This window comes from Dama dama, chromosome 23 (assembly GCF_033118175.1).
Source record: "Dama dama isolate Ldn47 chromosome 23, ASM3311817v1, whole genome shotgun sequence".
Classification (NCBI taxonomy): domain Eukaryota; kingdom Metazoa; phylum Chordata; class Mammalia; order Artiodactyla; family Cervidae; genus Dama; species Dama dama.
In genome coordinates, this window is record NC_083703.1 from 27,671,994 (window position 1) to 27,688,770 (window position 16,777).

Consider the following 16,777-nt stretch of genomic DNA (forward strand, 5'->3'; position numbering starts at 1 on the left):
ATATCTGGGGGTCAGTTATTTTCTTAAGATGGATAATGGCACCTCCCCCAAAACACTTCACTGGTGGCTTAGATGGTAAAGGATCTACCTGCAATGTGGGAGACCTTGGTTCAATCCCAGGGTTGGGAAGATCCCCTGGAGAAGGGAATGGGAACTCACTCTAGTATTCTTGCCTGGAGAATTCCAAGACAGAGGATCTTGGAGGGCTACGGTCCATGGGTTCGCAAAGAGTCAGACATGACTGAGTGACTAACACTTTCACTTTCCCCCAAAACACCAAGCAATACTCAAGTAGTCACAGCTTTAAGATAGTTTGGATTCTCTGTTGTTGCTTGTATGATTTGGACATCTTTTTTTTCACATGCTCCAATTTGGCATATGCTTATTTTATGACATAAAGTGAATTGACATTAGTTTTGTTTGAAGACTTCAAAATTCTGCTCAGGTTACCCAGGGATATCTGAGGGTGGAATTACATTAGGTGATAGGCTGGAGAAGGACCACAATTTTGTGAGCATCTATCAATGCTGGGCGACCTGTGGGCCCTTCCCAGTCAATAGCTATGCTTCTCACACCAACTCTCAAGGTAAGAATTCATCCTTGCAGCTGAACAAATGATGACTCAATGAGAGAATAACTTGCCTAACTAGAGCCAGGTCATGTTATCTCAAGGAACTGCTTTCTTTTTTTTTTTTCTTTAATTTTTTTTTTATTGAAGTATAGTTGATTTGCAATGGTTGTGTTAATTTCTGCTGTACAGAAAAGCGATTCAGTTATACACATGTATATATTATTTTTCATTTCCTTTTCCATTATGGTTTATCACAGGATATTGAATAGTTCCCTGTGCTATACAGTAGGACCTGTTGTTTATCCATTCCTATATATTATCATTTGCATCTGCCAATTCCAAGCTCCCAATCCATCCCTCCCCACCTTTTCTCTGTGTCTGTGAGTCTGTTTCTGTTTCATAGATAACTTCACTTGTGTCATATTCTCGATTCCACATATGAGGGATATCATATGGTATTTGTCTTTGTCTGACTTACTTCACTTAGTATGATAATTTCTAGTTTCAACCATGTTGCTGCAAATGGCATTATTTAATTCTTTTTTATGGCTAATGTTCTGTTATATACCTATGTACCACATCTTCTTTATCTGTTCATCTGTTGATGGGCATTCAGGTTCTTTCCATGCCAGATGACCTCTTTTCATTACACATTTTCATTCCACTCTTCTCAGGATCCTAAAATCAGGGAAATAGTTGCTTTCATGTGGCTGGATGCATGCTTAGTGCTGGTGCTCACATTTGTCACCACACACCACCGTTGGGTCTACTTAATCCTGGTACATGCCATTCATTTCTTTTGAAACATACTTAGGGCACAGACTCACAGTGGGGTAACCTTATAGCTTTGAGTGCAAATAATAAGGTGGCAGCTGCACAGAAATGCCTCGTATGCAGATTGTATCACCTCTGACTCACATGGAGTCTTTAAGAACATGGTGGGAGATCCCCTCCCCTCCACCAAATCGTGATAATCAGAAACCAATGAACTTGTACTCTGGGCTCCCACAGTACAAGCTCCTTTGTGCATCAGATGCTTTCCAAAACAGGGTGCTCTTTTAGTCCATTTGATGAGAAGAAGCAAGAGCAAGAGCAACCAGCTTGTCTGAGATGGTATAGGAGGCAAATGAGGGGAGTCAGGAAGGGGTGTGGGGTCGCAGGAGGACAGGGAAGGGCTACTGGTTCATTATCTGGCAGTGGGAGAGGGGCTCCAGGGCAAGAGGAGGGGCTAAAGGAGCAGGTTCCAGCTCAGTCATAGGCTGGGCTTCAAGATTTCCTTGCTGGGCATCTGTGACATGTAAGGATGCATAATTTACCCACCTCTGATCTGTGTGCCTACACACACACACACACACACACACACACACATTCACACATACCGTTCACTCCTCTCACAAACAGAAAGGCTATATTGGTAAGAAAGGATCAAATCCAAGGATGACTGGTAGACCTTCCGGCTGAGAGGTAAATCTCTCTCTAGATACCTGGTTCCCAGGCTCCTCAGCCTTCAGGATACTGTGCTCTGCTCTGGTTTATCTACAAGGGGTTCTGTTCAACATGGTGCCAAGGAGTAAAGATGTTTCTCCTGGTATTCTCACAGGCTCAGGGCATCCTGCCATTTAAGCTGTCCTTACTGTTTCTTCCTCACTAGGTAGTCTCTTTTTTTTTCCCTCTCAAGTTCCTTCTCTCAGGTCGCTGGCTATTTGTGGATGTTTTTTGTTGCTGTTTAGTGTGAAGTCATATCTCTTTTGCAACCCCATGGGCTGTAGCCTGCCAAGCTCCTCTGTCCATGGGATTTCCCAGGCAAGAATCCTGGAGTGGGTTGCCATTTCCTTCTCCAGGGGATCTTCCCAACCCAGGGATTGAACTTGTGTCTCCTGCATTGGCAGGTGGATTCTTTACCACTGAGCCACCAGGAAAGTCCCGTATCTGTAGATAGCATTTAGCTATTTCCCTGTTCCCTCTCCTGAAAATGTAAGTGGACTTAGTGTTTGGTACCTAAGTTTCTTTTTCATGCCTTTGTTCCCCTTCTTGAAGCTTCCTATTTGGGTGTGTGTTTTTCCTTTAAATGTGTGGCATTCGGTACAGTGATCAATTATCCTCGGTAATTGCCCCTCACTTGAGAATCCCCATTCTTCCTCATTAAAGACCAGACAAGGCTACTTCCTTTCATTGACCGGTGCATCAGATCTCTTATTTATCCTCAGTGTGCCATTTAGCTGCTTAGTGCTGTCAAAGTTCAGGAGAAAAAAAAAAAAAAACAGAAACCAGTGAATCACTGATAGCATATGTTTATGGTGCTACTACTAAGTTGTGTCAGACTCTGTGACCTCGTGGACTGTAGTGCCCCAGGCCTCCTTGTCCATGGGATTTCCCAGGCGAGAATGCTGCAGTGGATTGCCGTTTCCTTCTCCAGGGGATCTTCCCAACCCAGGGATAGAACCCGCGTCTTCTGCATTGGCATGCATTTCTTTACCAGTGAGTCACTTGGGAAGCCCAAAAGTTTATGGCATACATATCGATAAGATACCTTGCAAACCACAAGCAACAAGGCTCAGGAGTCGTTGTTACAGAGCAGCTTATATAGTGTGGAGGCACTGACGGCTGATTCCTCACAGAGCTTGGTTAACAATATTAAAATTTTCTGAAGTGAAAGGGAGTTGGTTCATGGTTCCCACCTGTAAATGGGGGAAAGTGAAAAGTGAAAGTTGTTCAGTCATGGCTGACTCTTTGCAACCCCATGGACTGTAGCCTGCCAGGGTCCTCTGTCCATTGAATTCTCCAGGCCAGACTAGTGGAGTGGGTAGCCTTTCTCTTGTCCAGGGGATCTTCCCAACCCAGGATCGAACCCAAGTTTCTCACACTGCATGTGGATTCTTCACCATCTGAGCCACCAAGGAAGCCCAAAGAATAGTGGAGTGGGTAGCCGTTCCCTTCTCCAGTGGATCGTCCTGAACCAGGAATCGAATCGGGGTCTCCTGCATTGCAGGCAGATTCTTTGCCAGCTGAGCTACCAGGGAAGCCCCTATAAATGGGGAGAATGATTTAAGTCTCATGATTTTCAGAGGCATCCTTGAAATTTTGTCTTGCAAAATCGGATAAATTGAGCTTTGCTTGTCTGACTACCCTGGTTTTGTCTGCTCAGGGAGTTTTCAAGTCTCTGTTTGTGTTGGGTTTTAACAGTGCTTACAAGCTCACTCACTGAGGGGCCTAGTTTGGGGTGTGTGTGCTTGCTCAGCAGGGTAGCTGGTACCTCCATTCTGTGCCTCCCTGGTAGGAGCAGACTTAGGCCATTTTCCCCTGGGTGTCTTCCTTTGGGGGTCACCCAAGGAACCAGTAACTATGTTAGAGAGAACATTTTTTTTTTTTTTGGTGGGGAAGCCATGCTTCTTTCCAAATACAACTAAACTTTCTTAGTTCTCAGGTATCTTGGTAATGATTGTCCACATTGTCTTCCTGAGGTTGTAAAATGAGACTAGGGACTCCTTCCCATCACTACTGTTAACTGCACTGGGCTTTTTAAAACTCCTCTATTCAACACCTCATTTATTGGTTTATAGTGTTTGCTACTGTTATAAATGTGATTTCTTCTTGCTTATTAGCCACACCCCCACACACACATAGAAGTATGTGTGTTACCAGTTCCTAGGCTGCACATTTGAGAATTCAAAGAAGTCCAAAGCATACATTGGACACACTCTGGAGCCATAATTTAAAATTCAAGGCAGCCACCCTTTGCAGATGTAAATTGAGGTAGCAGCTCTCCTTTTGAACAGCTTAATGACCTGTATTTAATAGTAGGAGGCTGCTCGAAGATGTAGTACAGCGGGGCAAGGTTGGATCCTCTCTGCTCTTCAGAATGCACAGTGATTACAGCCATTGAAATGATTCACATTCTTAGCCAGAATCCATAACCAAAATCACAAAGATTCCGCTCATCACGGTGGTCTTTCTACTTGCACTGTTTGCCCAAGCCAGTGACTGATGCCTCCATCCTGATCACACCCTGGGCTGGACAGTCATCTCCACCACAAATAGCCCCTCCAATGAGTCTGGGATGAAAGAGTGCTGGGTTTCAGGCCAACTTCTCTTCCTTGAGGGCACATAATTTCACTGGACTTGAAAAGAAGTGAATGTAATCTGAGTAGCAAAATGTAAGTCTGGGAGCCATACAATACACAGCTGCTGGAGGCTGTTGCTGTGTTCTGATGCCTTGTGTATGAGATTGGCATGGATTACTGTGTGTTGTTTAGTCATTCAGTCGTGTCCAGTTCTTTTGCAACTCCATGAACTATGACCCTCCAGGCTCCTCTGTCCATGAGATTTTTCAGGCAAGAATACTAGAATGGGTTGCCATTTCATTCCTAGAGGGTCTTCCTAACCTAGGGATTGAACCCGTGTCTCTGGCTTGGCAGGTGGATTCTTTACCACTAAGCCACCTAGCAATCTTTTTAAAAAAAAAATTTTCCAGGATCTTGTTATCTTCATGCAAAAGCCCAAGTGAATTCAACAGCAACAAAATCCAAACAACCCCCTTCAAAAATGGGCAAAGAACTTGTATAGACATTTCTCCAAAGGAATGTACCAATGGCCAGTAAGTCCATGAAATGACATCACTAATGATTAGGTAAATAAAAAGCAAAATCATAATGAAGTATCACCTCACACCTACCAAAATGACTGTTATCAGAAAACAGAAAACAACAACCATTGACAAGGGTGTGGAGAAACTGAAACTGTTGTGCACTGCCAGTGAGAAAGGAAAATGCAGCTGCTAAGGAAACAATATGGCAGTTCCTCAGAAGCAGAATTACCTTATGATCCAGCATTTCCATTTCTGGGTATATAGCCAAAAGAGTTAAAAACAAAACTCAAGGAGATAATTATCCATCCATCACAGCCTTGTTCACAAGGGCAAAGGGTGAAAGCAACCCAAGTGTTTATTGACAGATGAATGAAAAACTAAAGTGTTGTGTGTACATAAGATGAATATGCAATGCACGCTCAGTTGCTCAGTCATGTCTGACTCTTTGTGGCCCCATGGACTGTAACCCACCAAGTTGCTCTGTCCATGGGATTTTCCATGCAAGAGTATTGGAGCGGGTTGTCATTTCCTAACCCAGGAGATCTTCCCAACCCAGGGATCGAACCCACATCTCTTGCTCTTCTTGCATTGCAGGCAGATTCTTTACCACTGCACCACCTGGGAAGTCTAAAATGAATGTGATTTGACATTAAAAAGGAAGGAAATTCTGACACATGCTACAAAATGGATGAACCTTGAGGCTATTGTGCTGATAAAATAAGCCAGACACACACACACACAAAATAATTACCGTATGGTTCCACTGACATGAGGTATTAAAGTAGTCAAATTCATCAAGATAGAAAGTAGAATGATAGGAGCAAGCCCTCCAGGAGATTGTGATGTATCCTGCAGTTTGGGAACCACTGCTGGAGAGAAGGGTGGACCATCCAGCGTGAAGGAGCCTCTGTTCTCCTGTGCTGTGCATGGTCTGGTCAAGTTGAGTGCTTCTCGCTAAGGGGGTTCCATTGACAAATAAATGCAAGAATCATAGCAAAACAGATCTACCTTGGATACCTGCCACATGTGTTTTCCTATTAAAGGCTCTGACAAGTCCTGTAATAGGGAGATTTAATTCAGCTTGTTTAACAGGAAAAAATAAAAGTGGAAGAGTTAAAGTTGCTCAATTGTATCCAGCTCTTTGTGACGCTATGGATTGTATCCTGCCAGGCTCCTCTGTCCATGGGATTTCTCAGGCAAGACTATTGGAGTGGGTTGCCATGCCCTTCTCCAGGGGATCTTCCTGACCTGGGATGAACTCGGGTCCCCTGCATTGCAGGCAGATTCTTTACCATCTGAGCCAGCCACCAGGGATGCTTCCACAAATTCTTGAATGAAGAATAGATTATCACTGTGGTGATACCTGATAGTCTTTTTGCTAGAAGTCTTCAAAAAATGGGGAGCTGCTGTTTAATGGATACAGAGTGTCAGTCTTTGCAAGATGATAAGAGCTCAGGAGATAGATGGTAGTAATGGTTGCTCAAACGGTTGCTCACATTCATTAAATGTGAATATATTTTATGCCATTGACCTAGAGACTTAAAATAGTTAAGATGATAAATTTCATGTTATGTGCCTTTCACCACAATTGAAAAAAAAGGTTAAATGAAGGATTCCATCTTTTCTCAGCAATTCAGGTTTTGGAGGGACATGTTAGAAATAAAAGGAGAAAAGGAAAAAAGAAAAACAGCCAAGGAAATGGATCTTGACTTTATTTGCAACTAATTACAGATATGGTTTCTTTTACAGAGCCATTTTTCTCTCAAGAAGGGAGCTGCAGCCTTGGGCATTGGAACAGACAGTGTGATTCTGATTAAATGTGATGAAAGGTGAGCATGAATCTGCAACCCTTGTTGGTTAGCAGTTTGCAGTTTGTGTACATACACCTTAAAAGTCTGAAAACAGGTGATGACCTGTAGGGCACAAACCTGCCTCTTTGCCAGCTGCTGGTCTTTGCTGTTTCTTTTTCCCTCTTGCTTGGAGTCCTGGAATGTGGTTCCTCAATGACGCAGAGGCATTCACAGTCTTTGACTGAATCCAAACCTTGCTGAATCAACCAGAATTTTCTGCACTGAGAAGGTGCAGAAGGACATTTATCATCTGGGCACTTAAGCAGCAGCCAACGGGTTGAGAACTGATTTATGGAGGTGTCATCCCTCTAGGCACCACAGATTGTGTGAACTTGATGGAGTGATTACAGGAGGGGGACAGTTTAGGGAGCAGAAGGTAAATAATGCCTCCAGCAACTCATCAGCTCAGAGTCTGAGCCAAAGAGCTCTGGAAAGCTTAGGAAAACTCCCTGTCTTAATCTGGTACCCAAACTTCATAGGTACTCTGGATAAAGGTGAGGTTAAAATGTAAGAAAATACATTTAGTCTTAAAAGGATTGAATAAGAAATTCCACTAAATTAAAAGGAAGCTATTCAATTTACCATTTATTTATTCATATGAATTTATTAGAGAGATATGTATGATCACTTTACCATGTCACTAGGCTCTAGAAAAGCATAAGGCATAATCCTAGTTCCCTGGCTGTATATGAACCAAATGGGGAGAGGTCCTGTCGGCAGGAGGGTGGGCTGACCTGGGGAGGAGCAGTGGAGAGGAAGTGCTGGAATTGACAGGAAGTACTGACTGACCCAGGGGTGGGGGGTGGTGTGCAGGTTGACAGCTGAGAAGAGAGGGAACACCAGACTTCCTGGCTAAGTCCACACAGTGCTATTCTCGAAGCCAGGAACCATCCCCTCCCCCCCCCCCCCCCCCCCGCCCCCTGAAGTGGAGATGCTGAGTTTGTAGAGCTTATGAGACGTCCAAGTGAAGGTGTCAGGGTGGCCAACGGAAGCATCAGCCTGGAGGTCAGAAGATGTGTGATGGGAGCTGTGCAGAGTGGGCCTGGGCGAGAGTCAGGGGAACCCACGTGTCCGGGACAGGCGGAGTGAGAGCCGCTGCCGTGGAGACTATGGAGGGGCAGCCAGAGGTGGAGGAGAATCAGGACCCAGAGCTGTGAGAGTGTTTCTAGGAGTGGCTGAAAGCTGAAAGGATTAGTTGCTCCGTCGTGTCTAACTCGTTGTGACCCCTCATTGTGAGCCCGCCAGGCTCTTCTGTCCATGGAATTCTCCAGGCGAGAATACTGGAGTGGGTTGCTGTTTCCTTCTCCAGGGCATCCTCCTGACCCAGGGATCGAACTGGGGTCTCCTGTATTGCAGGCAGATTTGCCTGCAAATCTACCATTTGAGCCACCAGGGGAGCTTGTGGAGTGGTTGCTGCATCAAATGCCACCAATAGATGAAATGAGGGTCAACATCTGCCTCTCAGCTCTCCTTATAAGAAGGTGGCTGGTGAGTTTGGCAGGAGCAGTTTCAACAGAGGGTTGAGACTGGAAGGCAGTTTGCAGTGGGTTCAAGGGTGAGTGGAGAGGAGGAAATGCAGAAAAAAGCCAGAGGTTTCCAGAGGCTGAGCCATGAAGGGGAGGAAGCAGGGTGGAAGCTGGATGGAGTCCAAAGCGGTTTGGGTTGGGTTGTTTTAAGGAAGGGGGCTTAAAGAAAGGCAAGTATGACAGAAAGTGGAAGTCATTCAGTTGTGTCTGATTCTTTGCGACCCCATGGACTGTAGCCCACCAGGCTCCTCTGTCCATGGTATTCTCCAGGCAAGAATACTAGAGTGGTTTGCTATTCTCTTCTCCAGGGAATCTTCCCAACCCAGGGATTGAACCCAGATCTCCCACATTGCGGGCAGATTCTTTACTGTTTGAGCTACCCGGAAGCCCAAGGGGGCTTAAGACATCTTTAACTGCGCAGGGAAGAGTCTGCTAGAGGTGAAGTGTGAATTATATGGAAAAAATAGCTGAGGTTTAATTTCCTATGTGAGTTTCTTATTCTTTTGGCTAAAATTATGTAGGAACTGCCTCTGAAGAGCTCACAAGCAGTATGAAATCATCTTACATTATAAAACAGGAAGGAGACAGAGGGGAGAGAGCAGGAGTGGTGATGGAAGGGCAGGGGAGAGGTTTAGGGAGGAGGGCTGTTGAGGGGGGCGGGCAGCTGCCAGTGGATTTCAGTTCAGAAACCCTCAGCATTACAAAGATTCTTAGATATTTACTTATCTAGCCTTTTTTTTTTAACTTTGTAGTTTTGTGAATAGTTTCAACCAAAGAAAAACTGCAAGAACTCTCACATACTCTGCACCCAAATTCACTAGTTATTAGCATTCTGATATATTTGCTTTACCATTCTCTTTCTTTCTGTGGATGGAATTTAATGTTAATATTACATGTTGAATGTAAGGAATATTACAATATTGCTGTTTAGTCACTGAAGCATATCCTATGCTTTGCGACCCCATGGACTGCCGCCTGCCAGGCTCCTCGCTCCAGTGGGATGTCCCAGGCAAGAATACTGGAGTGGGTTGTCATTTCCTTTTCCAGGGGATCTGGATAAGGATAAGACCCATGTCTCCTGCATTGGCAGGCAGATTCTTTACCACTGAGCCACCAGTAAATCATTATAGTATTACACACATTGAAGTGAAGTGAAGTCGCTCAGTCGTGTCCTACTCTTTGTGACCCCATGGACTCCATGTGACCCCATGGGCCCACCAGGCTCCTCCATCCATGGAATTTTCTAGGCAAGAGTACTGGAGTGGATTGCCATTTCCTTCTCCAGGGGATCTTCCCGACCCGGGGATCGAACCCAGGTCTCCTGAATTGTAGTCAGACACTTCACCATCTGAGCCAGCAGAGAATCCCTAAAAGTGAAAGTCGCTTAGTTGAGTCTGACTCTTTGCAACCCTCCATGGACTATACAGTCGTTGGAATTCTCCGGCAAGAATACTGGAGCCATAAGCTGTTCCCTTCTCCAGGGGATCTTCCCAACCCAGGGATGGAACTCAGGTCTACCCACATTGCAGGTGGATTCTTTACCAGCTGAGCCCCCAGGGAAGCCCCCCACACATTAGCCCAAAATGCATTGCCTGAATCTAATCACAAAGAAATGTCAAATAAGCCCAAATTAAGAAATATTCTTCAAAATAAATTATCTACACTCATCAAAATATCAATGTCATGAAAAACAATGAAAGGATGAGGACAAGGTCCAGATTAAAGGGGACTAAAAAGGTGACAACTAGGTGTCACCTGCGAACTTGGACAGGGGGCGAAAATAGCTCTAAGGGGACAACAGAGGATGACATGGTTGGATGCCATCATCGACTCGATGGACATGAGTTTGCACAAACTCCAGGAGATGATAAAGGACAGGGATGCCTGGCATGCTGCAGTCCATGAGGTGGCAAAGAGTTGAACACGACTGAGTGACTGAACTGAACTGAACTGAACTGAACAGAAAGGATAGTATTGGGACAGTTGATGAAATCTGAATCGAGTGGATAGATTAAATAATAGTCTACATCAATGTCAAATTTCACTTTCTTTGATTTTTCCATTTCTTGCTCCTCCCTTCAGGGTTCCTATTAACTTACCTAAATTGCTAGTAATAAGTCTAAATTACACAGTAATAAATCTCTTGTGGAGTTGACCTGAGGGGCAGAGATCAGGAGTAAGGCACAGTGCAGTGACTGCTTCTAAAACTGGTAGTTCCTTGTCACTGCAGGGGGCTGTTGCTATTAACAGTGGTAGTAACATTAGGCAATTTCTAATGGGAAGGATCACGCATGCTTTCTTCTTTGCACACAAATCTCTGTGAACAGAGCCAAGCTCTCAGCCCGTAGGCTGGTAGAATTATTATAGTTCAGCAGGGTCAATGAACAGAGTCACCAAAGACTCAAGCACCCAATTTGTGATCTGCCCAGAGCACCACACTCCCCAGTAACGTGCTCCTTTGGGTAAGATCGTTTTTCCCTTCACAGCCATGGGAAGATAGCCGTGAATCTGGATAGTACAGTGTAATCTTTATCATTTGTTTCTTTCCACAAAGAGAAGATTCTTCCTGCTGGTGGCTCTAGCTGGCAGTGTGGGATTTTTCCCAGGCAACTTCACCAAGTTTTCTGACCCGATAGCATCATATGGATTAAAATTGTTTTTTTATTTATTGAGATAGTATTGGTTTATCGTAGTTATAAAAATGTCATGTGTTCAACATAAGGTTTTGACTTCTGTATAGATGACAACTAGAGCATCACATGAATTTTTTAATACTTATTTTTCATGCTTAGTTTTTTTTAATCCATTATGACATGCTTTGCTTTTTAAAGTTTTAAAAATATTTTTATTTGGCCGCTCTGCACGGCATGTGGAATCTTAGTTACCCAACCAGGGGGCAAACCTGTGCGCCCTGCAGTGGAAGCACGGAGTCTTAACTACTACATGGCTACGAAGGTCTCCATCATATACATTTTTAAAAGACTATCAAAATCCAGAATCTCCATGTAAAACTGCCTCATCCAAAGCAACAGTCTGGTCCAACAGTTCTCCCTTTTAATGGCAGTTTTTTTTCTTAAACACTGGCACCTAACAGAGAATAGCACCACAGAGCATCAGCCACTGTTTCACTGGGTGCTTAGAGGCTGCTGCATACCTAAAGATAAACGATATACATTTTGCTGTGGAAATACTTCTAAACCAGACATACAGGATGCAATAGCTGCCATCTAAAGCTTCCCTGCATGAAAAGATGCTTGTCTGGAAAAGCTGGGGCTGCCAGGCAGCTTCTAATCCTCGGAGGAACCTGTTGGGGAGTTTGGAGGCTCTCTTCCTCTCACAGCACGTGGGCAGATGGGGATGCACAGTCATGTCCGGACCTCCTTCTGCTAGCTGCCCTATGTCTGTGATGGCTCAAAACCTTGGGTCCTGTGAAAAAATGCCTGGCTAGTATGTTACACAATTATGGAAATATCTGCCAGGATAAAACTTCCATTTCTAAAGCAATGTTTCTCAACATGTGCACCTAGGTCTGCCTGTGCCACAATCTCCTTGTTAGAAATGCAGATTGCTATGCATGTTTGTTTACTTATTATTGTTTGTCTCCTCTGTTAGGATGTAAGCCCTGGAGAGTAGAAACTGGCCTGTTTACCTTGGTGCCCCAGCAACCCTAATAGCGTTTGGCACATAGTGAGTCTTCAGTAAATATTTGTAGAATGAATTAACTCCAGGGCCCTATCACTGACCTTCTAAATCAAAATCCCTAAGATCAGGGCCAAGGAATATGCATTTTGAAGACATACATCATGATTTTTATGCATGCAAAATTTTGCAAAGTCATCCAATTCTAAGATCACCGAAAAGGTGAAAAGTTTTGTCTACAGAGTCTCCCATACTAGCTTTCTGATCAGTCACCAAGATAAAGCGAGCATATTAATATTATCCTGGGGTGAAATGTTTGCCTTCTAGTCACAAATGTTTATCTGCCACCTGCAGTGTGCCAGGCTCTGGGTTCCTAAGTGGACAAAGCAAATACAGGCTTGAAGGCTGGATGCCTGGAGAAGTCTGGAGCCTATCTGTTAAGGACACACCCAGAGCTTTCCACTCTGTGAGAAGCAAATACTTGGACTTGATGACTTGACAAGGCTGTCCCTTCTCCCTGTGTTCATGTGGAAATGGGACATAGTATATGTTCACTGGGCTTCCCAGGTGGTGCTAGTGGTAAAGAATCCACCTGCCAATGCAGGAGACGTAAGAGACATGCGTTCTATCCCTGGGTCGGGAAGATCCCCTGGAGGAGGGTATGGCAACCCACTCCAGTATTCTTGCCTGGAAAATCCCGTGGACAGAGGAGCCTGGTGGGCTACAGTCCATAGGGTCGCAAAGAGTCGGACACGACTGAATCGACTTAGCACGCCTGCACGCATACGTTCATTACTGCTTCCCCAACAGGTGTGAATGACACCTCCCATTCTTGAAAGCTAAATGTCATCACAAAGGATTTATCTTATCGTCTTCAAAGACAACAACATTTGCAAAGAGGTTTCCTAATGTTTGGCCCTTTGAGTTTGTTCTGGAAGCTTGGCATTTACTTTCTCGTTTCAGCCAGGCTTTACCTGATCCTAGGCTGTCACACAGGCAACTGTCTTATCCTGTTTCCTCATTTGAGAAATGCGACAATCATTGAGAAAACGAGAAAGAGGTCTTGGGCCCCTCCCAATTCTGATGTTCCCTATGTGTGACTTCTCTGTGGGGTCTTACTGCCAAGGGTTAACAAAATATCTAGATGTGATGAGTGAGCAAATAGCAATTGTCAAGTCAGTCTCCCCAGAACTCTCCAAGGCAGAGGAGGTTCGTTGTGGTAGACTAGGTAACATTGGAGACGTGCAAACAATTTCTGAAAATCCCCTCCCCATTTTATGTTTATCAACAAAAGCACCTTTGCAGTTTTAAAGTACTTCAGAACTTAGTTTCAAAGGTAAATATAAGACCTGAATTTCCCCTGAAATGTGAACCTTCTGTTTTTATCATGGTGGCGCAAAGGCGTTTTAGCATAGCCAGATCTCAGAGAGCCTGAAAAATCACAGCTTTCTTTTTCTTTTCTTCAGGTGGGTAGAACAATTCTTTTTTTTTAAGTTAATTTTTATTGGCATATAATTGCTTTATAATGTTGTGTTAGTGTCTACTATACAGCAAAGTGAATCAGCTCTGCATATGCATACATCCCGTCTTTGGGGGATTTCCTTCCCGTTTAGGTCACCACAGAGCACTGAGTGGAGTTCCCTGTGCTGCAGAGTCGGCTCTCACTCGTGATCCGTTGTATACGTAATATCAGTAGTGCATATATGTCGATCCAAATCTCCCAGTTCATCCCCTGCACTTCCCCTTTGATATCCATATGTTTGATCTCCATGTCTGTGTCTCTGTTTCCACTTTTTGCACATAAAATCACAGCTTTCAGGGATGCTCCCAAGCCAAGCTGTGAAGCGTAGGGAGACATATAGGGCGTGAAGGGCCTTCCAGAACTCTGCACCCCCCCACCCACCCACCCCCACCACGAGCCTGCCCCTCCATTCCTTCTGTCCCTCCTTCAGAGGTCCATCCCACAGAAAGTCCCCAAAGGTGGGCTGCTCAGATTAGAATCACACCCTCAGCACCAAATAAACCTTTAATGCCCTTTGTTTCACTCCAGTCCAGATGATTAATCACTGGTGATGTGTCCATTGAGGTTGCCAGGTAATTAATTGCATTTTAATGCTTTATTGACTAGGGGATTTTTGTAGAAACTAGCACCTGTGGCATTCATAGGTCTCTGGTCAATAATGTGTTAACTGCCTTTCTTTGGAAAATAGCTTCACAAAACTCAGTGGTTCTCCATGTTTTTTAAAGCAGAGGGACTAACCTCTGCTTTCTATGCCAACCATTATGTAGTACCTTCTTTGTCAGTCTGAAATGAAAATTGTGGAAGATACAATGCCCACTATGCCCAGATTACTTTTATAAAATGGAGAAAGGTGAGAAAAGTAGTTTAAAATAAGATAACATATTTCAGTCAGGAAAGCTTAGGCAAGACAACACTAGAAGCAGTAAAGAAGTAGCCTAATGGCTTGCTCTGTATCTAATTCTATATCTACATAAAATTACAAGGATCCCCACAAAAGACTATGAATCTAATGGCACATTCCAAACCTCACTTACTGTCCCCTCAATGCCAGTAGCATTCCCAGCTGCTTATGGTGACAACCTCCTGCCCATCACTTATTTTTCCAAACTGCCTTTTACAAACCTAGATCAATGAGTCCAACGTGAAAAGTTTAGCCAGTGTAGAAACCTCAGCATATCTCTCTTGGTTCAAAAAATCATTCCCGTCTCCAGTAACATACAGTTAGCTACTCTGTCCTTTGCTTGATTTTTCCCTCCAGAGTCTTGCGGTAGGAATGTCATAATGCAAATAACAACCTCAACAATAAAAGCTCTCTTTTCTGGAATACTTCCTAAATGCCAAGCACTTTTAAAAATAATGTTTCATCTATTAACTCATATAACCCTCATAACTCCATAAGTAATATTATCACTAAGGTACGGCCATAATAGGCACAGAGAAATTAAGTGACTTGACTAAGATCACACATCTAGCCGCCTCTAACGTCTTGTAGAAATCAACTCCTTTGATTATTATAATAGTAGTTTAAAAAAAATTGTTAATTTATTTATTTTGGCTGCGCTGGGTTTCTGTTGTTGCACAAGGGCTTTCTCTAGTTGCAGCGAGCTGCGGTTACTGTCTAGGTGCAGTGCATGGGCTTCTCATTGCAGTGGCTTCTCTTGTTGCAGATCATGGGCTCTAGGCTTGTGGGCTTCAGTAGTTGTGGCTCATGGGCTTAGTTTTCCCGGGGCATTAGGATCTGCCAGGACCAGGGATTGAACTCATGTTCCTGCATTGACAGGTGGCTTCTTAACCACTGGACCACCAGAGAAGTCCAAGAGTAGGGTTGTATAGTAACTAAAGCACTACGTGTTCCTATTTTAGGAAGGAAAGGATAAAAGGATGGAGATGAAAGGATGTTTCTCCGATGCCTGTTTGACATTTGAGCCTGCGAGTTCTTGGTCTGCTTTGTGATTTTAGCTCTTGGAATGTAACTGGGTATCTTTGGACGTAATATTTTCATTCAGATGTTTCAGAGTGGATTTTCTCTTCTTGGCATTTCATCTCTGTGTGCAATTGCAGGTCTGTTTGTTGGAAGATTTGGAATACAAATCTTTTTTCTAAATCTGCTTTCAGTGCCAAATGTCTCACTCCAGAACAGGTTTGCTCTAACTAAGGAGATGACCTATAAAACAGGCTCTGTGCAGAGTGGAGAGACACGTGAACAGCGAGGTCAGGTGTCTCCTAAGCATGTCAGAAATGACAGTCCAGTGTCATTCAGGGAGGAAATGCCTTTCTTTCTGGAAACAACCAAGGAATGATTCTAACTGGTCATTATTAGCAATCATTTAAGGTTGAACTTTTACCCCCTTGCAACTCTTTGTAAAGGCAACAAAATAAATTATTCAAAGCAAACATATATTTGCTTCTCCTTTCAGAGGGAAAATGATCCCGTCTGACCTTGAAAGAAGGATCCTTGAAGCCAAACAAAAAGTAAGTTTTTGAAGGGAGTTTTATGCAGCCCATAACAAGCTGAGGGTATGTATTTCTGTTTACATCCACTAGAGAAAGTGTTTTTGTTGTATTTGTAAAGAGTACACGGAATTTTTCATTCAGTCACTACTTATTTCTCTGAGTGATGGGCTTTACTTTGAAAAAGTCTAATTTACTGAGTAAATACTATATACAGTGGTACTAACAATTATAGTAACACAGTTATACTAACCAGTTCTAGTAACACAAGGGCAGTAACAGTTTCCAATGGACTTGTTTTCCTGTGTGATGAAGACTGGCATGAAACAGATTCACTGGAAAGACTGCATTCACAAATGGAAAATCCCTAGAAGCTAATTTAGCATATGGGAGTCACTGTGTGTGGTTATTTGAAAGGGACCGTTTCCTGCCAAGACACATACTGAAATTATTGACCCTCCAAACACCTTATTTTTCAGGAAGCCATTTAGTACTTTTTTAAAGAAGTGACACATTCTGAAGACCTGCTGGAAATTCCTACAAAGCTCTAGAAAGTCATTTACATCCCTGCGTAATTTGCAGGTTGGAGCTTTTAGTAGATCTCATCTGCAGTTCCCAGTTCAACGACATAAT

At 43.6% G+C, this 16,777-nt stretch overlaps 1 protein-coding gene across 1 annotated transcript in view; it reads left to right on the plus strand.

The window, feature by feature from the left end:
• Window positions 1-16,777, plus strand: part of GAD2 (glutamate decarboxylase 2) — a 61,637-nt gene that overhangs the window by 20,307 nt on the left and 24,553 nt on the right. The window contains exons 8-9 of the mRNA XM_061125730.1: window positions 6,906-6,985; window positions 16,111-16,165. Of these exons, the coding sequence (XP_060981713.1) occupies window positions 6,906-6,985; window positions 16,111-16,165 (135 nt within the window). The remainder of the gene's footprint in view (window positions 1-6,905; window positions 6,986-16,110; window positions 16,166-16,777) is intronic.